The 27440-nt window shown below is 39.8% G+C and overlaps 1 protein-coding gene across 1 annotated transcript; it reads left to right on the top strand.

Annotated features, from left to right (window-relative positions):
• Positions 1-1364: 1364 nt before the first annotated feature.
• Positions 1365-26699, top strand: LOC139816677 (uncharacterized). The gene is made up of 10 exons (XM_071784336.1): positions 1365-2001; positions 3045-3413; positions 14621-14682; positions 20514-20716; positions 21398-21678; positions 22466-22909; positions 23297-23500; positions 24036-24283; positions 24377-24507; positions 25387-26699. Exons 2-10 carry the CDS (start codon positions 3324-3326, stop codon positions 26511-26513), a joined length of 2790 nt encoding a protein of 929 aa, XP_071640437.1. The 5' UTR covers positions 1365-2001; positions 3045-3323; the 3' UTR covers positions 26514-26699.
• Positions 26700-27440: the final 741 nt, after the last annotated feature.

Here is a 27440-nt window from a genome sequence, read left to right as displayed (position 1 = left end):
TCTCGCCAGTGCCGTACGCCTGATCGAATTTTCGTGACGCGTTTTCGAGTCGCAAAATCGAATTTACTTACCGATCCAAAAAGAGTTTCACTTTGTACGCCTGTTGGTCGAATTTTCGTGACACTATTTCGTGACGTTTTTTCGTGTTGCACAATCGAACTTACTACCGTACCAAAAAAGTTTCATTTCGTACGCCTATTGGTCGAATTTTCATTACACTTTCCGTGTCGCACAATCGAACTTACTACCGTACCAAAGAAGTTTCATTTCGTACGCCTATTGGTCGAATTTTCGTTACACTTTTCGTGTCGCATAATTGAACTTACTACCGTGCCAGAAGAAGAACCGTCTCGCCAACGCCGTACGCCTATTGGTCAAATTTTCGTTACACTTTTCGTGTCGCACAATCGAACTTACTACCGTACCAAAGAAGTTTCATTTCGTACGCCTATTGGTCGAAGTTTCGTTACACTTTCCGTGTCGCATAATCGAACTTACTACCGTGCCAGAAGAAGAACCGTCTCGCCAACGCCGTACGCCTATTAGTCAAATTAGTATAATTAGTACAATAAAGAAGTTTCACTTCAAAAATATAAAAAATGTACTCATTTTTCGGGAGTTCAAACGGTGTACTTTCTTAAATTACAGTCAGAATAATCAAAAGCACCTGTAAGAATGCAACCATGAACGTAATTATACACTAAAATAGCATATAGGTACTCAGGCTATAGTATATACACACATAGAATGTATTTTTATACCATATATACATCGAGCGCGAGAAATATATTCAACAATCTCGGTAAATAATTTTCTTTTCGATAATAAATTTGGTAAAATTCATATATTTTTTCCAAGTCTCTCACAGTACGTAATTAACATGTAACGTGTCAAGTCAAAGAACTAACTTTCTTCCTGCTCGTGCAATTTCCACCGATTAAAACAACCTGTTGAATAATACGCAATAGATTCTCGAGAGAAAAAATTCATAGAATTGATTAACATACAAATATATATAAAACTACATGCGGTAAAAGCAGATAATCCTCAACGTATCAAGATAGTGTGTCAAGTTTCCCGAGAATGAGTTCTCGAAAGGCGTGATGCGGGGGAACGCGGCACGGCGCGGCGACGAGGGAAACACAATGTCCTGGAGCGGGACAAAGAACGGGCGCGCGGAGAACGGGGGAGAGGGCACCGATTGTCGAGTGAGTAACGCGAGATGAAATACCGAGAGGAGGAAAACGAAACTGTGGAATCTCCCGGGAGTGTGCACCTGGGAGTGCGGGCAGGAAAGAACTCGCGCGAGAGAGAGTAGGAGGTCGAATTTCCGACGGAGAATCTATCAGCCGCTGCAGCCGCAGGCCGGAGAGGTGAGGCGGATGTGAGGCCGAGAGGTGTGTGGACCGTCGCGCCGGCTCTCGCGCCGCGCCGCGGAGCGGTGAGCGCGAGCGAAGGACGAGGAAGGCGCGAAGGAGGTAGAGGAGTAGAGGAGAAAGAACCTCCGCGCCGCCGATCTCCTCGCGGGCACGACGGGCTCTACGGCCGTGCGCGCCGGGGCCCGTGGAGCCCCGCGAGAGCGCGGAGGCTGCGGTTAGAAAGCGTTCGTGCCGAGACCACGGCGGCGTCTCGCCTGCTGCTGCTGCTGCTGCATGCCATCTTCGTTCGCGCGCGGTGCCGTTGCCCGACTGTCCAGAATACCTACGCCCGGTGTCCGGACCGGAGCACGGTGTTGCGAGTGCCGCGAGTCCGACCGACCGACCGACCCGGTACCAGTTGACCGGCGTGGTACCAGTTGCCGCGCGCGCTCGCAGCCGCAGCCGCGATCGCACTCGCAGTTCCGCGCTGCGCTCCGTCACCAGTTGACTCGTCGCTCGTGCCCGCGCGCGTGCTCGCAGGTGATCTATCGTAGTCGCTGACGGCTAAGATTGCTTCCTCGGAGAGACGTGCGCTTGAATACCTAAACCACGGCCGGAACTGCAGCGCCTCCGAGAAGAATAGGTACGTTATCGAATAGAACCGAACGCGACTTGGACGGTGAATGCTTGAGGGCGTTAGCGAGAACGTTCAGAAGACTTAACCCAGTATGTCTCAAATCGGGAGATATAACGTCTTAAAGACGTCTTAATAATGTCTTTAAGACGTCATTTTCCGATTTGAGACATTATGTTCACTGGGAACCGACATTTTTCAGACGTCGTTTTGGACGGGCTTTTTTATCCCGTGTCAGGACGAGGACCGTTATTGAAACTTTGTCGGAGACGACTCTCCCGTTCTACGCATCTCGCGCGATCCAGCGCGCGCGTGCGCGCGCTGTGGGATCGCTCGAACAGGTGCGTGTATCACGCGCGCCATCGGCTGCAGTTTAGAAAGTGCAATGAACCGTTTTCCCCTTTTTCGTGGTTTCCGTGTGGCGCACTTTAACGCGCATACTCGCGCGCGAGAATGTGCGAAGGCGAGTATGGGCGCGGGTACTCGTGCGTACACTCGAGTTTCAAGCGCACATGACGCATCGTAAGAAGGCGGTCCGTGTGACCGTGTCGCAGCCTCAATGCCAACGCAACTCACACGTCCATTCATGGAAAGAGTAAAATGATGCGAACATCTCGTCTATTGTCAATCTATACATCCGATCTCAAAAACCGAAGGTTTAGCCGCGGTTTAGCGCAACGATAATCTAATTTTTTCTTTTAACTATATAAGTAAATAATCTCGAGTTTGCCAAATACACGCACGTCTACTAAACTGCGAAGAAATCTTTTTAAACTTAATATTAACAAACTATTGTATATATTGAATTAGATTATATAGCAACTGTGGTCAAATTTATTACATTTTTATTATTTTTATCACACTCCCGGAAAATCATTGCATTTTCTCGAAACTGTCCGAAAGGATTAACATGCCTTCGATATATCTGCTATCTAAATTTAAATCCATCTCGCGAAATTGGAACGTTCGCGTAATTATAATTACAGGGATTATCTCACGAAACGAACGAATCGGACCGGAATAGATCAACGGGATATTTCGTTGTCTTTCAGATCGGCGAGAGGGGGTCACGCATCGGGTGGACGTCGTAAGCGTCTCTCGGCGCCTTCTTTTCATTTCCCTCGAGGGGCCACGCCGACCTTTTAGAATTCTCAGACGAGATCCAATCGCACGGCCAAACGCAGGAAACACGCCGGTTGCGGCAGGTCGCGAAGAACGGATCCGAAGATGGCCTACATTATCTGGCCTTATCGATGAGAAGAACCACTCCAGCCGCGCCGTGCGAGCGACTTGACTAGAAAAGGAGAAATCCAGCCGTGGAAAGGAAAAAAATGGGTCAAGCGTGGTGCAAGGAGAGAACCTCCAAGGCCCAGGACTCCAAGTCTCCGTTGGATCGGGTTTTTGTACGATGCGCGCAACGGGTACGTATATACGAAAACATGTTTCACCTCTTGTTCAAGCAGCTCGTTAATCGATAATCAATCATGTGTGTTTATGATCGATGACGCGCGAGTGATTCGCTAACAAGTTTTCCGCGCGCGAATGTAATTTATGCAAACGCTCTCGCGATATGAAGCCTCATGAATATTTTGCTCCAGTTTGAGAATCGCTCGCTTCATTGTTTTATTTCGCGACTTGGATTTTATAACAAATACGCTTTCTCCCTCCCCGTGTTCCGCTGATAGTATTTATAACGCGTATTTACATATTTTATAGGTATAAATACATGTCAAAAATATTCGAGCTTTTATATTGAGCCCTTTCGGGGATTACATATCTTTGACAGGTCTTAAAACTAGGTCGAAATTAATAAATTTTTATTGTGGGTAAAATTATGTTTCATTAAAAAATAAAAATACATGCCTTGTAGAGTAGTCTTTTGAGAATATTTCCCGCAAATTTCAATAAAAAATAATAAAAATTGAAGTCCTGACAGCTATTTTCCCGAAACAATGTTTTGAAAATCGATACCAGAAATATCTCGGAGACTTATAAGTGAATGCATGAAATTTTTTGCAGTCACTCTCAATATACAATAATCTAGTCCTTGTCACAGAATTTATTTTGATTTATTGCTTAGTTTTTTATAAATAAAAAAACCGATTTTTGTAATAAAAAATTGCATTTTTCGAAAAATCAATATTTTCAAAATCAGTTCTATGACATTTTTGATATTTTTACTGAAATTTTCTGGAGATATTCTCGAAAGACTACTCTACCAGACACGTTTTTTCTTTTTTTACTAACATAATTTTACCCATAATAAAAATTCGTTAATTTCGACCGAGGTCCGTCAAAAGTACGTAACCCTTTTGAAGTCAGAATATAAACATTACAGTCAAAACAGGTGTATGAATATTTCAGCTTTTGACGTTGAATTCAGGGAATAGTCCAACTTCCGTGGAAAATAATCCAACTCGTGTGTGACTGTGCGATGACTATCGTATTTGTGGCGCGTCACGAGAAACATCTGTTTGCCATATAATTTTGCACGATCGTTACGCCGGTCGTCTCCGATGTAAGCGATGAGAAGCGCGACGGTATGAAAATAAAAAGAGCATACGGAGAGGAGGCCGCCGGATTCCACGTGCACTTGAAACAGATACGGAGATGCGCGTCCTCGTTATTATATAACTTATGTATACACACATACAGATGCTCTGCGCTCTGCGCACGGATTGCGCGAATCTGCGAACGCGTGCTAGGCGTGCGTGCCACGCTAATTTGGAATCTCGGGTATGCGGATGCGATCGCAATTACTAGCGACTACCTGCTTTTACTCCGCGATAGCGTAGAATCGATAAATTATATATTAAAGGGGCTAATATGCACATTTTTCGCAGCGAAAAGTTGAGATTCGACGCAATCTTTCTCGTAACCTTTGAAAGACAACGCGCAGCTGCGGACTTGATGTAAATTTAATATCTTCTATCTCTTGAATAATAATTTGCAAACTTCATATTGTACACAGAAAAAAATTAGTCTTTGATCGAGACGTATATTCAAGTAAACACAATCATTGTTTTATGTATAGGGTGTTCCAGGTCAATAAAACTTCAGGATCTTAATAGAAAATTGAATTATATATATAACCAATATATAATTTCTTTCATAGAATTTTATATTCTTGTATTTCAAGAATATTATAATTCGAATATTATAATTGTCACATAAAGAGTACAATATGATTATTTTGATGATAATGATGTCTTTATCTTTTTCTGATTTCTTCTGTTTCGTTGTAACATAATAAAATTGAATCAACATTATTTGTGTTCACGTAGAGAATATTGAATTTTAAAATAAGATCAAACTGTCTTCATCGTTATAATATGAATATCTTTTAAAAGTAGATATTGTTATTCTCTATCCAATATTTTTTGCTTTCCACTAATAAGAATTATTTTTGAATAACAAGAATATATTTTTCTTTATTGAATTATATGTATATAACGCTTTGATGCAAATAATTTATCTTCGTTTAACGCTGTATAATCTCATTTTAAGATTTACATGTCAAAAATAAAGATATCCTTTAAATAAGAATTTTTTTTCTGTGTATTATCGCTATTTTGTCAATCTTGGCTCGTGTTTTGATCTCGTATTTATTTCGAAATACTGATCTAACGATGTTTTTGCTTCCGCTCAAGGGCGAGCGGCAATATACTTGGCGCGTTAAAAAGCGATCGCTTTAAAACGGTGCAGATGGTCTCATAGATTCGCGAGAGAGAACGCACGTTACTCACGCGTGCGCGCGTGGTATTACAGTCAATTAGACACGGCGTGATAAGTTCGGTGTTAAACGCACCGCGCGCGTCAAGGATTTCTTGTGTAAGAAATGGCACAAGAGAATAAATCAGGTCGCGAGGTCGGGTCGCTCTGATCGCTTCTTACGGTTTTTACTTTGTTCACATCGGAAAAATGACTCGCTAGAAAATTACCTTGCGGCCTTCGCGGCAAAAAAAAGGAAAAATCGCGATGTATAAACGCAAGTGTTATTCCCTCACGGAAAAAAATATTTGGTTGAATTAATAGGAAATCTGGTTGAAACAACCTGACTGTCTGGTGAGAAATGAACGATCCATAATTTTCATTAAAATAACCAGACAAATTTGGTTAGTTGCATTCTGGTTGAAGTAACCGGACACATTGGATTGGATGTATCCTGGTTTCGGCAACCAGGCGCATTTGGTTAATTGTAAATCCGACGTCTTATCCACCTTATTAGTGTACTAATAAGCTGCATAATAAGTCTCGCACACAGATATACGCGGACAAAACGAAGAGATGGTCGCGGCGCACAAACGCAATCACGCTTTATGACCGTGAACGCAATCGTGCAACAAGATCGCGCTCCAAGGTTAGGACGTCGAGGCGGTTGAGAGAGTCGGCCGAAGAGGACGACCACGACGGCTCGCGCCGCCACGGAAGTCTCGCAGCAAGGAAGATCCGCGGGAGGCCAAGGCATGGGACCGAGCTCGGATCCCGCGAAACCGGCGCGAGAACGCCGGCTTGGTTCATCTTACCCAGGTCCGGCACGTCAGCCAAACCCGCTTCCCGACCAAGCCCGATACGGCCCCGCTCTTCAGACAAAAGAAAATAGTTTCGCGCGAGCCTCAGTTTCAAAATAGGTCAAAATAACCAGATACTTGTCTGCAGGTTATTACTGGACACGCGTGAACCAAGCTATTGGATTAACGTGACACGTATGATTATGATAACCAGAAATTATGTTTAATTCCACCAATACTCCTTTAAACATACATGTCACGTTAATCCAACTATGCTCTTCTTCCCTTGTAGTTATAATAACCAGATACTTGTATATTATTACTACAAATGCACTAACCAAATTCTAAACGGTATCACACCCAAACATTCTGGTTGCGTACCAGAATATTTGATTACAATAACCAGAAATTCTGTTTATTTCAACCAAAAATTGCTTAACAAAACGCATCTTGTTAATTCAACCATGGTTGTTTTACGAATATTTTCGTTTCCTCTCTCTCTCCGAATATTCTTTCGAATATTTCCACAACGTAATTTCCTATTTGTTGTACCAAAAAAATTACGCGCAAATTTCGCAGATCGCGCTAACGTAACAGTCGCGTTGTATCGCGTTCAATAAAATTGTATGTTTCTTCTACACGCTAACGTATTTTTCTTCCTGATACGCCCACGCGTTCCGATTGACAAACAATCACCCCGCTCTCGCGCCATCGGAGACCGAATCGCGAATCATCGAGGTATTTTTAGATCCGATTAAATTGTACCTTTGTATGACGTGGGTCGCGAATGCACGTATTATTCATCCCATGTGTACTAACCGTGTGTATATACACGTCGCGTGCCGCTACGCGGCATTCCGGATTCGCGTCATATTCTGCAGTTTAGCGGTTCCTGGTTCATGCTAGAGGATTTTCCTCTGAAATAGGGCCTAAGGGCCAATTTCACCAACCACAGTTAGCTTAACCGACGGTTAAAGTTAGCAGGATTGACCAATAGAAAGCAGAGTGGAATGGGTGGATTAATTTCTATTGGTCAATTCTGCTAACTTTAACCATCGGTTAAGCTAACTGTGGTTGGTGAAATTGGCCCTTAAGAAGATGTTTTAAACTGTAGAGGAATATCCTCTAATCATGAGACTCTAGATTCAAGATTGTGCAGTCCTCTTAATATTAGAGGACATTGATTTCCGATATTCACCCGAAATAAATAAAAAAAATTATTTATTTTGAAATTTTATTATTATTTTATAACTAAATTTGTTTCTTAAGATGTAGTCTATGATTATAAATATTTTCTTGTATTGGAAAAAACACTTACCTTGGTGGGATCGAACTCGGGACCTCTGGATCGTGAGCCAACTGCCTTACATGGTAGACCACTTCTTAATTTGATGTAAGTGTTATATATTGTCTACATAACCAGCGCAAATATATAATTTTCCAAAAATCATCTTAATAAACAAATTCAGTTTAAAAAGAGTAATAAAATTTTGAATTGGATATAAGATATATGATATAATATTTCTTAATGTCGGGTGAATGTCAGAAACCAGTGCCGGCTTATTATGAAATTTTGTGTTCGTAAATATATTTATGAAAATAGTATGTTTATAAAGTTAAAACGTTAAAACATTCTTATCAAATCCTTACAAGGGCCTCAATAGACAAAAATAAGAAAACGTTTCTTATGGCATCCCTAATATATAACTAATGATCGAGGACTTATGTTATATAAGGCCATTCTTATCATAAAGCCCCTTGCACAATACCAGGCAACAGGCAATAGGAACAGGGAATAAAAATCAGAAATCAATGTATAAATGCAGAATAAACAGTGACACAGGCAATAGACACAGGAGTTTCCGTCACGTTGGAAATTATGTGTCTATTGCCTGTTGCCAACAAATCATAACATTCGAATATTTTAGGTTGTAATTAACGATTTTTTATTATTTCCTGTTCCTATTGCCTGCTGCCTGGCATTGTGCAAGGGGCTGAACTTTCTACACGGGCGTCTCGTGTGGTAGCGTACGCATCGCGTAGCTAATAAGACGATCGTCTTTTAACTTTAACGCGCGCGCCGCAAATATCTAGCATATCCTCTTATTTTAAGAGGCTAATAGTAGAATTTACTGTAGAGGAATTTACTCTTGATTATAGCTTACGCATCCACTCATTTATAAAGTAATACGTATTACTTAAAGAAGGATATTCTTCATGTAAGATTTTTTGCTTAGAGGAACTGCTAAGAGGAATTCCCCACTTATCGGCAGAATATTTTTTTTTGGGTGATATAAGCCCGTGCTCACCGGTAAAATCGCGGAATTGATATGATATCTGTATTTGCACAATTGCGTTGTTCCTGTGCCGTAATATACTACGTACGTCTTAGTACGGGATCGAGAAATTGGAGCTCGAAGCCATCGTACATACGCGAAATGCCTCTCGCGCGCTCTTCACGGCTTATCTAAACATGAAGCCTCAATGACGCGGCAGTTTAGTTAGAGACCGATAAGTATTTGCCGCAATGGGAACTTTGTCTCGACCGCACTTTTAGTTCGCTGTTATCTTTATCGAGGGTGAGTTAAGATTACCGGTGGAAATATGATTATCTGACCTTTCCAGGGTGGGACTCGGACCAGCCCTAGTTTCCGGTCTTTGCCCACGTTATCGTACTCGACATTCCTACCTGGCGGTCATGACTTAAAAAATATGCTTTGCTGATACTTGCGTGTACATATATACATATGCGCATTTGGAGAACTGTGTTGTCAAGTGTGTCTCAAGGCACAACATCGCAAGGAAAAAAAGGAGAAAGATAAAATTCTATAATACTTTAACATTCTATTTGTTTCAGTTCAAAGAATAATTTTTGAGTCGCAAAAATATGTGGATATCTTCTCAGTGTTGCCGTCTTATATTCTTAAACAATTAAAATTTTTAAAATTTTTTAAACTTTTGGCTCACAAAATCCGCTTTCTGTCTAACAAGAAAACTTAACAGATTTAATTAATCATATTATTCACAATTACTGCCGACTTGTTCATAAAACTAGATTTATCTCAGATTTGATGAATACATCGTCTCGAAGAATACCTCGACGAGCTGACCTGGTTTGAATTGTTAATGATATGTTACTAATATCGCTCTTATGTATGAGCTCGTTGAAATGGAAAACGCAATGTCCTTAGCGACGCACGCTTGTGTAGCGTAGCGTATGTGTGCGTACACCATGTATAGGCGAGAGCTCGTAGAACCATGTGAATACAATTACGTTCGCGTGATGTACACTGTGTATTTGAGATTGAAGCATCATCATAGTACCTAGTACCGATCTAACAGCAGAATGGAGAGTTACGTAAAATGCGAAACTGTATTCTTTTATGACAGTGCTACCAGTGGTTTTTTTTGTATGCTAGCGAAACAAACGGTATTTGCATATCAGTAGACTTTTCTTTCGGCTTCTTATGAGTCCATATATGAATAAACAATGGATCAGAGCTCAAAACATACATATCTGTTCCAGAAATAGACTTTTCTCAGTGATGTACAAAGTTACCTTCGCTAAAATATAGCGGTAAAATGTATGAATTTTTATGCACAGGTTTTAATGAGATTATTACAACATCCTGTAGAGTATACTGCCCAATTAAAAGTTGGCACTAAAGGCTATAAATTTTCTTACGTAAATTTATGATGAGGAAGTATGTAAATATTAGCAACATTAATTCTGACAAAGCGCCAAGTTGATCAGTCTATGCAAATAAAGCTGCCAGTTTTAATTTAGTGTCTTTAATTTAAAAAATTTTGATTGTTGAGATGATCGATAGTGCAGATAAATTATTTATATTACGCAGCAAAGCAAATTACAGAGCCAACTTTTATCTCTTGTTACATTATCTTAAAAAAAGTATTATGAATAAGTTTCTGCTTTCATATTATATGAAAAATATACTATTGATAGAAATTGTGTATTATATCGCTAAATTATAATCAAACCGAGCGAATTCGTTAGATACTAAATACAATTTAATCTTGAAAATTTCGAATTCGTTAGATAATCCTACGACCGAAAAAGACAATCACGCCTCGGCGACGCAATCGCAGCTTCACGCAGGTAGACGTTGGCCGATCGACCTACGCTACTATATTATTAATAGATAGTGAAAGTTACATTAGATATTTGTGCAGGAACCCAGAAAATTGCCCACTGTCACGAAGACATAATAAAACTTTGGTAACAACCGGTGCCGTAATACGCGCAGATTTCACGCTAGGGTCTCAACTTTTTGCCGCATTGACATTTGCCGAAACAACTGTGTCGTGCAAAATGCATTTACAATTGCGATAGAGGATCTCTCCTTCTAACGTACTAAACTCACCCGCTAAACTCGCTAGATTCACTTTGTTTCGTGGGAAATTCATGCCTTTTTTCGCATGCACGCATCACGTGATTTGATTCCTGGCGCCAAAAGTTACGCAAGAGTTTTGGAAATTCTTTACGATTGAAAATTTAATATACAGAACGAAATTTATTTTGCAACGACGACGAGTATCTAATGCGCGGTTCTTCTCTAAATCTTGTGGTTTCGCCACTAATATATTAGAGCGATTGCGATTGCGAGTCATTACAAAAGAGAGGATCGCTCTATAAATTTGAGTAAATGCGGGCACTTATAAAGTAGGAGCGAATTTTTTACTCAAATTTATAGAGTGTCATATCTCACTCCTACACAGAAAAAAAGGAAGTGCATGATAAATCAGGACTTACATACTTGTATATAAGAATCTATAATCTTGAAATGAGATGTAAATTGCGTTAAACGAAGAAATCTTGTTTGAATGAAAGTATTTATATAGTTTAATCAAGAAAAAAAGTTGAAATAAAAAGTTGAAATTCTTATGAGAAAATTATAGATTCTTGCTTATATACATAAGTATATAAGTCTTGATTTAATACTTCTTTTTTTCTGCAGTGTATGAACATTAATCTATTGCACTCGAAAAGAGTGTCTTTTCATTCAAATGGAGTGCGATTTCACTCTAACTTATAAAGCGCAATTTTACTCTTTCTTTAAAGTGACGAGTCACTCGAAGTGATCACAGGCTTAATTTTCACTTTTCGTTACACTTGCATTTCACTCGTTTTGAGTGATATTTCACTCTTCGATTTTTAGAAAATATGATTGCAATTTTCTAAACAAATATGAAGATAAATTTCAAGTTGTATCGTTGTTATACTGTTGCAAGAACGAACGGTGTTCGCGACGGCGTCATCGACGTCATCGACCACACACTTTTGCGAGTGGTCGGACGGCAGTCTCGGGGGGTACCGGCGAATGCGTTTCGCGAACAACATTTCGCTGAAACAACAGTCCGCTCCCGGACAGTGGTGGCGACCCGGGTCCTGGTTCGGGACGTAACTTAATCGGCGAAATAACTTTTGCTCACCGACTCGCCCGGCCCGGGTGACGTGTCGCGCGCGAGAAGTTTTCCGACAAATTTGCAATGTAAACCGCGCCCGGAGGAACGGCCGCGCGACACGTGTACGATTTCCAAAGGGCTGTTCGCCAGCATACGTGAAATATACCTTACATACGGTGGAAGGGTAACGCCGCCACCTCGCCGTGTACCCGCGCGAGATCGATGCAAGGACACTCTTCTCGTCCCGTTTAATCTCGTTAACGCCCTATTATTTGCCGCGGCACTTAAAACGTATCTATATTACGCTGAAGCTATATTATTCCCTCTCTCCTCTCCCTGGCTCGTTTACTCGCGATTAACCTGTCATGGGCCGAGTTTTAATTCGTTGCTCGAGTTTATCGTAGCAGAAATTGCGGAAAGCTCGCTTCCTTACAGAGCCCCGGGTAACTAACGGATTGCGTACTATAAAGTTCAAATTATGCGTACAAATCGCGCAATTTGAGTTAGGTGAAAGCGAAGAAAGAGCTTTTCACGTTTCTCGTTAACAATTTCGTAGTTTAAAAAAATTCATTCTTCTTTTTCGGAAAAATAGAAACTTATTTGTTACGACAACTGATAAAAAGAGCAAAAGCCGTCCGCTGGGTCCCTTCGTTCTCGCGAACCAACGGAATTAGCGAAAAAATGACGTTTGGTCGGAGTTCGTCTGACACGTTCGAATTGCCAAAATCATCGTGGCGTGAAGCGAACGACCTTCCTCGCTATGCACCGATTCCGATCGATGTTTTGTTTCGTTCGATTCTTTTTTTTCTCTCTCACGAATAGATCAAATAAAGACCAAATTGGCCTGGTGTTCGAAATGTCATTATCCTATCCACGCCCAGTCGGAATAAAATATATCTCTTTTTCAGTAACTCTGAAAGTTACTAAAAGGTCAAATATCATAGAATTTGTTCTGCGGAATTTTGTTTAAAAAGAGATATTTCTCTTTCGTGTGGCGTCGAACGTACATTCGCGCGACGTATGGTTGATACATATAGGAAATAAATTGTCTAACTTGCTGAGAACGACACGACACGTCACATGCGAGTCATCTGAGATATCTCGTAGCCGAAGGCCGATCGTAAAGACGACGAAACGGTATTGAGCTCAACCGGTGCTTACTTACACCTCTCTCGCACGCCATCGTGTTTTCGCGTCCCGCGAGAATACAAAAGGGTATTATGCAACGCGATTCGCACAGCGGATGGCCGCCGATTGTGTAATCCTTCGACAAGAGTGTCAGGGACCAAGTCGTGTTTCCGTTAAGCTTATTGCTCGTGTCGTCTTCCCGGGACACTTCGCTAAATTGAAAGATAACGCGCGCGTTTGGAAACTGTTTCCATTACCTGTTGCGAATCACTTGGCGAGTTCGACAATATATTCTATATAGAACATAATATATTTTTGCATGGAATAGAATGTCGTAACTTGTCTAACAAACTAATGCTTCTAATTTCGCTAACACTTATTATGCTGCTAATTTCGTTAATAGTTTTTAATTCTATTGAGGAATAAGTGTAGCGAGCTAGCACTAATTTAATACTTGAGAACGCTAATTGGATACTAATTGCACTCAATTTAGTTCTAATTTTCAAGTTGCGACGCGTATATTAGGAGATACTTTTAAAATTGCGCTCGTCTAAAATTTCTTGACGAAACGCCTTCTTGCTTCTAAGCAAGTTTCACGCAATATTTGAATGAAATCGCCATTTTTCAAAGTCAAATCTCTCCCGAGCAATATCTCACAACGAAGAATTCCATTTGCTCCGAAAGAATTATGAGAGTCATCCTCCAACATTTTAGAACGCCGCGAGATTTCTGAATTGTAAGAGTAAGCCGAAAGGAAAAAAAATTGATGCAGCTACTTTATCTACGAGATTTACGACGGCGATTTTTAATCAGCCGGTCGCGCAAAAATGGATTTTTGCGGTCACAAACTTTTTGAAAAAGGATTTCTGGGGCACGATTCTCACACAGGTCGCGTTCTATGGTTTTCGGTCGAGTAAACGAGCCGATGAGCCAGGTAATGCGAATTAGCTTAATCGGCTCCTCATGCGATCGAATCGACGATCCTTCATCCACCTCGCATCTCGACGCCCTGCCTGGAGAATTACCCTCGCATTCTCTCTCAACCTAAGGGCGCGTCGAAGTAATTACGCTGTTAATGACTTATTAATCCTCGATGGTGCTACCTTTAAGCAACGAAATAGAATCATTAGAATGATCCTGCTCGATCTCATGCAATTATTTCATGCTTCATTGTTGATATTATGAATCTCATTATTTTTCGCTTTAAAATAATTGTTTATAATAGAATCCAAAATCTGAATAAGAGATGTTTCTAATTTTCTTCATTGTATTTTACGTAAGGTAAACTCATCGTTAGAGTGTTGCTTGATTAGTCATCGAAATGACACGAAAAGTGTTTTCTTTTCTTTATGAAAATCTTCATAAAAATGTAGTTCAGATGATAACGTGTTCAGATTCATTCATGAATTTATCAAATCGTTTTGTTGTTTTTACTTTGAGATCTTTTTTCGTAAGAATACTTCATATACATATTTTTATTTTCCTCACGGTATTTTTCTTTTCATCTAAACTTTCCTAGAAATGTAGAACGACAAGTATAACATTCACGCTTACCTCTGTTGCAGATTTATCCAGGTTTAAAGGAGGAAGGATCGGTCTTGGGAGGCGCCACGCAGAGAGTTACGAGGTACGCGCGCACTTGTTTTCTCCTCTTCTTTCTTCTTTTCTTCTTCAAACTTTGCTCATGCATTTCGCGATTACGAATCGCGAAAAGCAGCATGCGAGCTTTATCGGGCATGGTGTAATAGGATTTCAGTGTCGCCTTTTAAGAGTCACCTCGTTCTACAGTTTCGCTGACGGTTATTGCCAAGAGCGCGCATCATCGTTGCTGTTAATTGCGCGAGAACGTGGGTCGGAGATAATCACTTAGGCGACCCGGAGATTATAATTCGCGCGACCATATTAATTCCAGAGAGATATCTGAATCGATGGAAAGTGACGTGCGGTAAAACTCGCTCCTTCCTGATGATCCAAAAATTGCGTTATACGGTTAATGTGATTAATGCCGTCGTACGTGCCGTCATCGCGCACACAGAAAGTCACGTTACAAAAGAATTTATGAAAGGAGGTCCGCTAATTTAAGTTGAACAATGGACTTGGTGGCTTATTGGGTTAATGGGCAAGTAATCGCGTTACTCGTCGTCCACTTTCCGTCAATCTTGGAACGCTCGGGTACGAAAGCCATATTATGGATACAATTGGACATCATCGGACGCGAGTTACGAAGCGTGTATCAGACAATTATTTCTCCGACGATACGACATTAAAGAAATGTAGATATTTTACAATTAAAATAAACGGCGCTATCTTTTCGACACGCAATAGATCGTGGAACGCGGTATCGCGATCGTGTTATGATCCGTCGATCGCGCAATAAATCGCGCGATATATCGCACGTAAGGATGGAAGAACGCAATTTCCTGATGCGACGGCAACAGCCTCGGAGTGAAATCTAAACGACCTAGCGCGTAAACGTCATCGTCGAAGGTGAACCTAACTTTACAATAAATTGAGGAGAGGTGGCGCGGGCTCGACCTTAAATGGTCACGCTGTTGTGTCAGGCGAATGGCGAACGCTGCGTCGCGCCCGATAACGCAATTTTATTTCTGCCTCGCCACTTTTCGTAATTGAATCATCCGGCGCTCACAAGCGTTACAATCGATTCATCTTCTCTATCTTGAGAAAAATCGAAACATTTTAGACACTCGACAATTTTTTTTTCTTAAGACCGGGTTGTTTGTACCTTAAACTTTTGTACACCAGTCTGCAATTTGAAATAAAAAAAAATAATAATTGCGGTTTAATAAACAACTTTAATTAATTTCTTTGTACTGATGTCAAAAAAGAATTTTCTTTCTTTTCAAATAGAGGAACAAGAACTAAATAAAAATAGTTTTTGAAGCGTTCTTTTTTATCGCGTAAAATGTCCTACAATAGATTTGATACAGTTAAATGTTGAAATACTCTAAAATAGAGAATCGTATCGTATATCAGCAGAATGCAAATGTTTAAAATAATTTTAAAAAAGTTGGGCGGAATAATTTATCTTGTCGTCTCATTTCGTTTCCTTGCAAATAATATATATCTACGGAAAATTATTGATAATACGCGATACTCGGTTCGGCTGAATTTTGGATTATCGTAATGCGTCGATTGCAAGAGGGAGAGGAATCGAATTTTCGACAGTGGAATATTTTCGGAGTCCGGACACGTTACATGTAAAATGTGTGGCGCGTTGCGGGCAGAACGGTGGTCCCCCCAGTGGTTCTCTCGTTACCGTGGAAAAGGATCTACGCCGTGTGACAGCTTTATCCTATATTCAGACAGCTTTTAGGCTGTGTGACAGTGAATCCACACGGCGATGATCGAGCGTGGGTCGGCCGCTTTAGTTTGCTCTCGTCCTACGCCTCGTTCCATCGATTCCTTTTTAGGGTCAGTAGACCATTTCTGGACCTACTCGCAAGTGCAAAAGTCTAAAAACTACCTACTGCTGGTGTGTCTGCGAAAGCAGAGAAAATCCAATATTATCGAATTTCATATATTTATGCCACCGAAAACAAACTGTATAGAAATGGAATAAGTTAAATTGAAACTTTCGATTACAAAAATACGACGAAGGAGCGATTTGTAATTTTAAATATGTGTAATTTTAAATCTATTTAAGCAAGCAGAGAATCTGTTTTTCTATGTATAAATATTAATTTGCTTGAGATTTTTATCCATTTTCGTTTATATAACTTATTTTTTTACATAATTTCAACTTACACATTTCTCTCTAAAAAAAAAGATTAATTTTTAACTCTTTTGCTTCTTAATAACGTAATTTCTGCAGCAATATCGTCATAATGCATAGTAATACTTTCAAAATCCCCCGATAATATCATATACATTAATCTCAATAATCTACCTATAGAAATCTGAATGAGAACGTGCGGCAAGTGACCTGCTTGTTATGCATATTTTAAAAGAATTTTAAAAGAACTATATTACTATACTAGACTTTACTACTGCTCAATTATGTACCTGTTCGAAGGAATCTACTTTCTCTTCGATCTCTTTTTTTTAATGGTGCGGTGCGTACAGCTACGTCAATTAAATTTTTTTGCCTCGCTAGGGGAACGATTAAATTGATCGATAAGTTTGCCGCGATAGTAACGATCAGGTGATTGGCTCGCTACCTCGCACACGGCGAGTTAATATTTCTAATTTATTGTCGTCAAACATATCATGTAGTTACACAAGCATTCTTCTAGCATCATGTTACAATCTATAGTATGTACATCTATATAGTATGTACAATGTACATGAGTAATATACCTGAGTATATTCATATAAGTGTGCACCGAGCAAAGGCGAACTTATCAAAAATTCTTTACAGATTTCAGACAGTTACAAGTTTTCGTAATTCGTGCAATATTCTTTTAATGTTAGATAATATTATCCATTAAAATATTGTAACTTAACCCGGAGACGGGCGTTTGAGGTAAATTTTATCCCTCAGTATCGAAAAAATAAAGTTCACGCGCGCGGTCACAGTAATTTTAATGTGCTTCTTTCGTTTTTTAAATATTTTCTCCTTAATTTAAAATATGCAATTAAAAATATGCAATGGGTAATTAATAATAATAACTTTTTAATTGGGATGTAAAAATTATCCCAGGTGACCATTTACGCAAAGAAATTAAGTTAGCCCGTTCTCGGGTTAAATCGATACATTTGTTCCATATTTCATTTCTGTATGATTAATAAATCATAATTTCCATCAATGTAAATAGAAATATTTCAATTAATTAACATGTTGCAGTGTGTTTTTGCTTGGAATATTTTTAATAAGAAATAATTTTTTAATTATATTTCGAGAAATGAGAGATAATATGAGTATATGTAAAAATTTTTGGGTAAAAATTATTTTCCACTGCGTAGCGCGATAATGTTAATTGTCAATTTCAATCTGCGCGAGTTATCGATGGCGAAAGTTTATTTCGCCGATAAAATGTATTAATAACATGTCCCGTGTAATGAGTGATACGAGTACACGTTGTAAAATTATGTATAGTAATTTCACAACAGTTTCGTAACCGGCAAGATATTCTTCATAGCGCACCGTTAGAATGCCTGACGTTGAATCAGTGTTTATCATCAGATCGTAATTAACAACACAGATAGTAATGTTTATTTTCACATTAAAGCCGGCAGAGGTGAAATTAAGCGATGAAAAACTGCGTGTTTAACGTAATAACATTTTATCGTTGATCGCTTCGCCAATTATTATCAGAAAAATTACGGAAGGGTGTATCCTGGATTAAGGATAAATCATCATGTCGAATCGAATCTCTTGACATGATGAAAAACCGAACGTTAAAAATCGCCGATTGAAACGTGTATTGATAATAATCACGTTTATAACACGCATATTTTATGAATCCATTCTGATAAAACACGCATACAACGGAGATATGCTTATAATAATCCGCTCGTCGGCACGAACTGTTCCAACAATGTGAATTTTAATTTATTTGAGCCCGCAAGAACAACGAGGATGATCATTTCGCGTAAATTATTCGCGCACGCCGTGGCACCGGCTTGTATATATATATGCGCGGGTTAACATAATAAATAAACTGCACGTGTCACACGCTGTTATACGACCCGGTACAGAACGAGCAATCATGTCCACATGTATTGATATCCATTAAGTGTAGGATAGAATATCGATCAATTGGTTATTCTTATAGTATTTCCTAAATGTTAAAACCAGAAACAAAATTTATTTTTTATTTCCATTGGTTTTCATCTTGTTTTAAGTGATCATATTAGAAGAAAACGCATTGTTTTATCTTCATAGACATGATTTATTATTATTTCTTGCACAATGAAAATTCTGGTAAATTAAATAAAAAAAAAACATCGCTTCTCTTATAGAGAAAAGTTCCAGTTTTTTAACCAAGAGCATGCTGAATGTTATTTTTATGTTATTTAGTATCTTCTTGTTTTAATAATTTAGTAATTTCTTTCTTTTTTAAGACAAACTTGTTATAACTCATTTAGCGATTGTACGTTGGAGGAATTTAATATTTTATCATGTTGCTCCATATTGTGATGCTAGTTCAATGTAAGTAAATCACTGATAAAAGATGCCCTGGCGAGAGACGAACGGAATTCTTCCTTCTTTGTAGATATTTTGAAATCGTTCGCGTGCACCGTGGGTATTTTGTACACGAAGTTGAAAGGCACTCTCTCGTGCGCGCGAGCAGGAGACTGTATGAGAGAAATTCCGGTAATGTTTCGCGTCCCGAAAGAGTTATAGCTCAAGGGACGCGAAGAAACACGGAATGCATTTGCGATAAACCGTATAAGCTTACGTAGCGCCCGCGCCGTAGCAATTCCGAATTATCTCGGTGCACCGAGCTGTAATTTTTGATGGACACAAATTGTTTCGAAAGTGGTACAGAATTAACAGTCGACTGCTTCGCGTATTCGTGACATTTGCGAAAGAATGCGAATTTATCTCGTACCGCTTTTCTCTCTCTCCGCGGATATACTCCTGCTTCGCAAGAAGCTATAGTCGAAAATCGAATATGCCTCTAAACTAGGGCTGGTGATTTGCTTCGAAGGCTTCGACATTAAAATCTTCGAAGATCAAAGTTTCGAAACTTTGAAACTTCGAACTTTTGAAACTTCGATACTTTAACCTTCGACGCTTCAAAGAATCAAAATTATACAATTATTAATTTAATATAATAGTAATAGTCCATAGACCACAATCCACAATATAGGCACACATTTATAAAATTATATGACAAAATCCAAATAAAATTTCTAATGTTGCAATTATGTCGCAAAGATATTTTTCGAAGCTTCAAAGACACCTTAAACTTCGAAGGTTCAAATAAGTTAACTCGAAGCTGTCAAAGAACAACAGCCCTACTCTAAACGATACAGAACAGTTCAGTTTGTACATTATTTCGATGACAAACTATATAGCAAAAGTACAAAAAATTGCGTTTAAAAAAATAATTTTCGAGAAACGTTATCTCTTATCTCACTTGATACACGATTATCGGTGTTATCTCTAAAACCATTCTTTTTTAATTTGTTAAAAACTATTTAGATGTCTGGACACTTTTACTTGAAAAAGTCTATCTTCTCAACAAAAGATTACTGCTGCATACACAATTAAGCCAGTTATCGATTATAAAGTCTGATATATGCGCATTACTTCTTAATTATTCACGCCTATCGCTGGTCTATATCGCTAGATAGTTAAGATATCCCCGCGCGCATCGCAATGGGTTTCCACACAAACTTAATGCAGAATACTCGCACGATGATCGATTACACGTATCAAATTCGCTCGCGGCTGTCATATATTTACATTCCGAGTTATAGAAGAGCGTTAGCGCGTTATAGCGCGGGGAGTAGCAGCGGGGGCAGCTCAACTTAATCTTTTCTGTGCAGCTCCGAAATAGGATACGCCGGTTCACCGCCGAGGGAAGCGCTCACGAGGGGACGGAGCATAGACTCCGTGGACAGGCCCTTTCATCCTAGCGACTGGGTGGACGTCAATCTCGAAGTGCCTAGCCCGCCTAGAGCGAGCTCGACTCTCACCAACTCGTTCGTCGACACTAGTCTGCGTCTCGCCGCCACACCTACGTTCAGCTGTAAGCTCGACAATTTATCGTCAAATTGATGTACATCAGCGATCGGTGGATCGTTACCGGGTACCGAGTATGAAAGCGCGCGCGATTCGGACCGAGACGAAATAAAATTACGGCGGAATCGAAAAAAACGTATTAAGAAAGATGAAAGGTATCTAATTAAAAATTTTTAATGAACGCGACTCTCGGGAAAATAGTTGCAGTTTTAAGAGAATTACAGACACGAGATTGAATGTATAGAAACGTCACGTGATGTCACGTAAAATTGCTGGTCGCCCGTGCGAATATCGCTGCATCGCTGCCTTCCCATCGTCTCGGTACAGAACGCAATTTCTATTTCAAGTGCCCGGTTATAAGCCGTAACAGGAGTGAGCGCCGCAGGGACTGGCTCTCGCAAATTTAACCGTCAGCGTCAGCGCGCGGCCGTCTCTTCCGTTTCTTGTCCGAGCGTAAGACATAAGCCCGCATAATTTATCGCTGTACTACGTATAGATCTTTAACGAGTCGCGTTAACGCTGCGACGATGGCGCGGGTAACGGCCGCCGATATTGTTGGGCATTATTAAAGTCGTTAAAGTCATTCAATCTGTATGCCGTGAGCGTATCGTTGTATCAGATAGAGGAGTAGATGTATAACGAGCGCCGCGCGGTAACCGCGTTTATTCGGATAAATGTAACGCCGCAGATTCCAATCTGAAGGACGTCACTCCGGTGCCACCTCCGAGGCGAAAAAAAAGGAACAGGAGCAGGCCCTTGCCGCCGAAACCGGACGAGATTCCTGAGAACGTGACCAATAATTTGAGACGCGGCGATACGTGCGAGGAACCGTTATACTTGTCGGTCAGATCGCCGAAGACGGGTAGCAGCGACCAGAACGGTGACGTCGAGGCGCGGAGAGCGGGAAAGACCTGCACGGAAGATCCGAAGCATGACAGTCGAAGGTTGAAAGAGATTTACGAACATAAGGCGAGTTAGTTCATCGTAATTGATGTTCCTCCAAGTTATCCAAGAGTTGGCGAATCAACGTCACGTCATCATTTTGATACAGCGCAATTTGAAACGGCGCTTGTTGGCCCATTCACGTCTTCACTAATTTATCTTGATGTTATATCGAATTTTAATCGGCATAGAATTCGTATTGACATAGAAAATCAAACGCGGATGCGTAATATATAACACACATATATTATAACACACTAATATTATCGTATTATTAAATGTTATCGAGCTTAAATTGTCATATTATATTTGATAGGACAAGGAAACAATTTTACAATCAAAAAAGATGATTTTTAGAAAGTATTGTATTGTATGACTTGTAATAAATAACAAATGAACAAATTTAAAATTTAAAAACATCAAGAGGAAGACACTAATATAAAACATATCTCTTCTGGAAATTGAAAGATATTGAAAATAAAACACATTGTGCAAATTAAGCTTTAAAAATTAAACAAAGTAATCAAACATTATTCAGATTATCCAATTTAGCGACTGTGATTTGCCTACTTCCTTTATTTATAAATTTAAGAAAAAAACTATACATTCTGCAATGTGAAATTTTATTTTATGTTCAATTTGTTTAAAATAATATTGATAAATTAATTCGTTTCTGCACGGCGCCGTCCAATTTATGCGAAGAAAATAAAAAGCGAAAAATAAATGCAGCGTACTATTAGGAATTGCGCTAATCTCATTCGAATTTCTCGTTCTATTCAACTTCGATAACGAAAGTAATGACTTCCCTCGACAGGTTAACGGCACCGGAAGGATAATATCTAGCGAGGTGGTTTCCGGCAAGAGAACGCCCAGCGACAAGAAAACTTCGAGGACTTCGGAGTCGGGCCACCATCACCGGAAAGCTCTCGAGAATGAAGAATACGAGAGATGCGCCCGGAATCAATCGATCAAGGACACTTCGGCTCCTAATCGCCAGGACAGACGGAAGTCGAAGGAGCTCGAGAGGCGGATCAGAGATTCCTCGAGAGACGACGACAGACCGGAAACAAATACAAGGACGAAGAACTACAGCACCGTTAGCTTGCCGAATTACGATGAGCTGGACGTGTCTAGGCATCCCCCGAGAAGCACGGCGAACGACGAGGGAGGTGTGGGGGAGAAAATGAAGTCGAGGAGACCCGTCAGATGCAGTACGGTCTCGCTTCCGGCCGAATCTTTCCTGTCGCCCTTTTCCGAGGTTCAATACAATCATTCCCCACCATTTTATTTCACTGATCGAACGCTAAAATTTTGAAACGTCGTGATGTCTATCAAGAAAAAAATGTGCAATTGCGAAAACTGTTATCGTCACACACAATTACATTTTTTTAAATTGTTATACAATCATCATCGTATAAAACAATCGTTCAAATTTTTTTTGCATTTATTGGAATATGTATAAAGTTCCTCGCGGCATTTCATTATTTCATTGAAGAGATTTTTCTTGATAAAGTTACGTTTTCTATGTGTTTCCTCATTTCTCTTTCCGTCAACTTTTTAATTTGATTTGTTTTGCCGTATTGGCGTATCAAGAGAGTTACGGAACTAAGACGATGATTACACTCGTGTTATTTGTCGATTGTAGAAAACCAGCGTGTGCTTGGAGGACTACATCCCGCGACGTGGCAGCATCGAGCACCTGTCGCTATATCAGGTGCTGGGCAAGTTGGACTCGAGCGAGAACGAGGTCACCGACGGCGGATTCATAAAGTACGATCCGAGTAAATTGGAGGATTGGGACTTCAGTGACATCGGTAATTGCGACTCGAACCAACGTCTCTCTGTCGAGGTACGTTTACAAAGCGAGCCGCGTTGAAATCGATATTAAGCTGACGCCCTGTTAGCGCTGGTATTCCAATGAAGAAACTAATCGCATTAAGAAACGTAGCTTCGCTCTCTCGAAAACAGAGTAGATTTAGAATGTCCGCGAATTTTATTTTTCACCGTGGAACATCGCTCTAATTGTAAGTAGGAAATAATTAATTTTTCTGTCATATACCCTAGATAGATTTGCACTAAAATTACCCAGAGGTGTCAAAATGTTCCGTTTGACATTTTATAATAATTTATTACTCATTTTTGTGTGAAACGTCTTATTTTCTAAAATTTTCCCTGACTTTTATTAAAATTACATAGATGATTAATTTTATTAATTTGTTTTCTCTTTTCTTTTCTGAGATTTCTCCGGTAGAAATAAATATAGATTAATCTCCGATAGTTCTAGTGTTAATATTTCTGCGCTACACAATATAACTGGTTCAAATATTTCCACATACAGTGATAAAACACATATTATTCAAGTATATTTTAAATGTGGATTACAGAATACGCCGCGGATTGAAATCCATAACGACGAGTCTGCGGAAAGTGGACTTCCCGATGGTATAGACGTTGTCGACCACTCGCAAAACGTCGAAGCCAGGAAAGCCGAGACGACTGAGATGAAAATCTCGTGCGTTCAAGATGTGATTTCGTCGTTGCAGAAACCCGAATCTTTCGGCAAGACAGCATCGCCGATAGACGAAGGTAGAGACTCAAAGTATCCTGACGAATGGCTAACAGATCAAAACAGGTATCAAAATTAATTAAGATGTCTTCCACGCAAAAATGTACATTTCAGAGGATTGACTATATACTACTGTAACGTATGGTCAATTTGTTTCAGATCGTTAAGGTACTTCGATCCTCCCAAGATGTCGGAAATCTGTCAAGTATCACCGATTTGCGAGTTAGCGACCTCGCCAGTTCGTAGGGAACCTTTTTTTCTAAACGAGGAACTTCATCGCTCGGCTTTTGGTAAATATTTACGATAATTAATTAAATATAACGATTGAAAAATCGAACATATATACACGGAGAGAATTTTCTCTTAAAATTTACCCTGAAATCATGGTAGTTGTGGGACAACATGTATCACCAAGAATTTTATGCGAGCTATTCTGATTAATATCTACCATGATAAAAAATACTAATATCTATTACATTAAAATATAAAATATGTTTGATTAATTTTACTAAAGTATATCTAGGAAATTTTAATAATTTTTCAAAATTTACCAATCTGCTTAGTAATTTTTATCACGTTGTTTGTAAAATATTTTGTATATCTTAAAAATTCCTTGGTTGCCAAGTTGTTCCAAGTTTGTAGTAAATTTAAGGGTAAAATATAACAATAAATTCTCTCCGTGTACATGTACATATTTAAAAATAATACGGGTTCGTAATATGTTAAAAGATTTCAATTAATATATTAAAAGTCCATTCTACAGTTTGTTGACTTGAAATTAATGTTAAAAATTGATTTACGTTGTAATTTAACAGTTTAAAAAAGTTATTCTAACTTTTCTTCGATGAATGTCTTTGATCATAAAATCCTCTTAACTTCTCGACATTTTATCGCAATCTGCTCGTTCTAAAGTTCCATAGAAAATGATTCGCAACAAATCTCAATCCGGGGAAAAAGTGACGATGAGTGAAATTCTTCTCCCTATTTACAAGAAATCGTCGGCTATGTAAACCGAATATATGTCCGACCGCAGCTTCCGCGTGCCCTTCCCATCCCATACACTTATTCGCTCTTGGATTCTATCCCTGTCGGGTAATCGCCTGGAGTGTAGAAGGTACCCAACTATTCGCGTACGTGACTAGTTAAACCGCGGACGTTCCATTTGGCAGATACGATCGAAGGGTCCTGCAGGAACGGCGCCGTCATCCGGGAATCCGATCGATCCGACCAATCGAGGCTGATGTTCGGCCGTAGCCTGTCGAACGAGAGCGAGCCGTACGACGATCCGTACGAGTCGAAGGAGTTGCGTGCGGCACATTCCGACGTAACGAACAAGTTAATCAGAACGATATCGGAGGAGTCGCTGCCGCGGGAGATGCTGGAGGGGGTCGACGAGGAGATGGTCGACTTCTTCGACGAGAAGCTGGCCAAGGACGCGACGAATAAATTGAAGAAGGATTGCCAGGATCAGCTGGTAAAGACGCCACCGCCGAGCCCGGAGCCAAAGATCAAAGCCCAAATCCTGGATAACGATCATTCGGCCTTGCTGAAGGTTCTGAATGACGAGGCGGCCGACGGAAGTAATCTCAGCTCGATGACGCCGAGCCTCACCGAGCTCGAAGCAGCGCTTTCGGATATGTTGGAGAAGGAGGATCAGCCCGACGAAATTATGAAACGAGAGAACGCGAGCGAGGAATGCAAATCGACGCCCGTGGAGAAGCTTCTCGAGCCGGAAATCATACCCGTGGAGAAGCGCAACGCAATCGACAGAAGCGTGTTGGATCAATGTCGTTCAATTAATGATGACATTCTAGTCGATGGTATGCCTGAGAATAAGACAGATCGGTTGTCTTTGGAACAACTCCACGGAGACTCGACGTCGACATCGAAGAAAAGAAAGGTGTCCTTCTGCACCTGGGAAGAGAAGGTCATGCTGGACGTCGATTTGAAAAATGACGAGGCATCGCCGCGCAACAAAGTGCCAGAAAACTTAGACGAGGCGACGACTCCTAATTTAAAAGATTCTGTCGTTAAGTCGGAACTAGGATCGAGCTCTGACTTTTTCGAAAGCGTCGCAAGTGATACGAAGGATAGCGCGAGCTCTGTAGGAGAAACATCTGAGAAACCTACCAGATTGTTACAAAATTTGGAAGACGTAACGGAGGATTTGTTGGAGCAAATCCCTACGCCGCCACGAAGGAAGAATAAAAGTTTGGGTATTACGAAAGAGTCAGTCAGGAGTATAGACAATTATCACGAAAATCCTGATTCTGGTCCTAATGACAGACTCATTTAATAAGATTACGTGATATCGTAATCTTTCCGCTGTTGTGTGATCGTGCGCGATAATATGATCCTACAACTTTGTGCCACATGAATTGTTAATATTAATTGTTAATATTGTTTAATACATTAATTCATTATCGCTGTAAGCTAATAACTATGTAATTAATAATAATAAAAAAGAAAAAAGTATAACATATACATTGCTGTTTTTTTTTCCAATGTCTTTTACGTTTAAGGAAAATATCGCTACAATTGCATTACTATACATATGGGGCATTCTTTGCCAAATCGGTCGATCGCCGACCCTGACTTCTTTTGATTTTGTTCTTAATTTTTTATTACAATCAGGTAGGGGAGATCGGGGCAAAGTCAGCCCTATTTTTTCTGTGCCGATTTTTAACAACAAAGTAAATCATTTTAGTAAAATATAGTATACCATTGTAAAGAGTAAACTTTTGGCTACAAAATTTATATAGGCATTTTTTGTCTACGTCACTTTGTTCAACCGGTATAGAGTAAAAACGACAAAGGTACAAAAATCAAAAAGTTAAAATTCCCGGGGCGGAATCGTGTCTTCATTCTCGGACTGGATTTTAAATAAAGATACATAATTTTGATTATAAAAAATAATAGAATACACTTTATTCATTGTTTTTTAATAGAAAAATGGAAAACGGAAAATAATTTCAAGAAAATCAATTTTCTTTTTCGCTAACAGTTAAGGGGATGCTGGAGCCGTAGCCGAACTCGATCGGCGTCGGTAAAGAAGACCGGCGAACTATATTTGTCCTTGTATAGACAAAGATATAGACAAGGATAGCACGCTACATTGCACGCACACATACGCACGATGCACGTCGACATTATACTTTTATATTACGCTTCCAAATCTTGATTTGGAGGGTTTATCGATGTTTTTCTTGTTGTGCAATTCGGG

This window comes from Temnothorax longispinosus, chromosome 7 (genome assembly GCF_030848805.1).
Source record: "Temnothorax longispinosus isolate EJ_2023e chromosome 7, Tlon_JGU_v1, whole genome shotgun sequence".
NCBI classification, from domain to species: Eukaryota; Metazoa; Arthropoda; class Insecta; order Hymenoptera; family Formicidae; genus Temnothorax; species Temnothorax longispinosus.
This window is presented reverse-complemented; position numbering and strand designations above follow the sequence as displayed.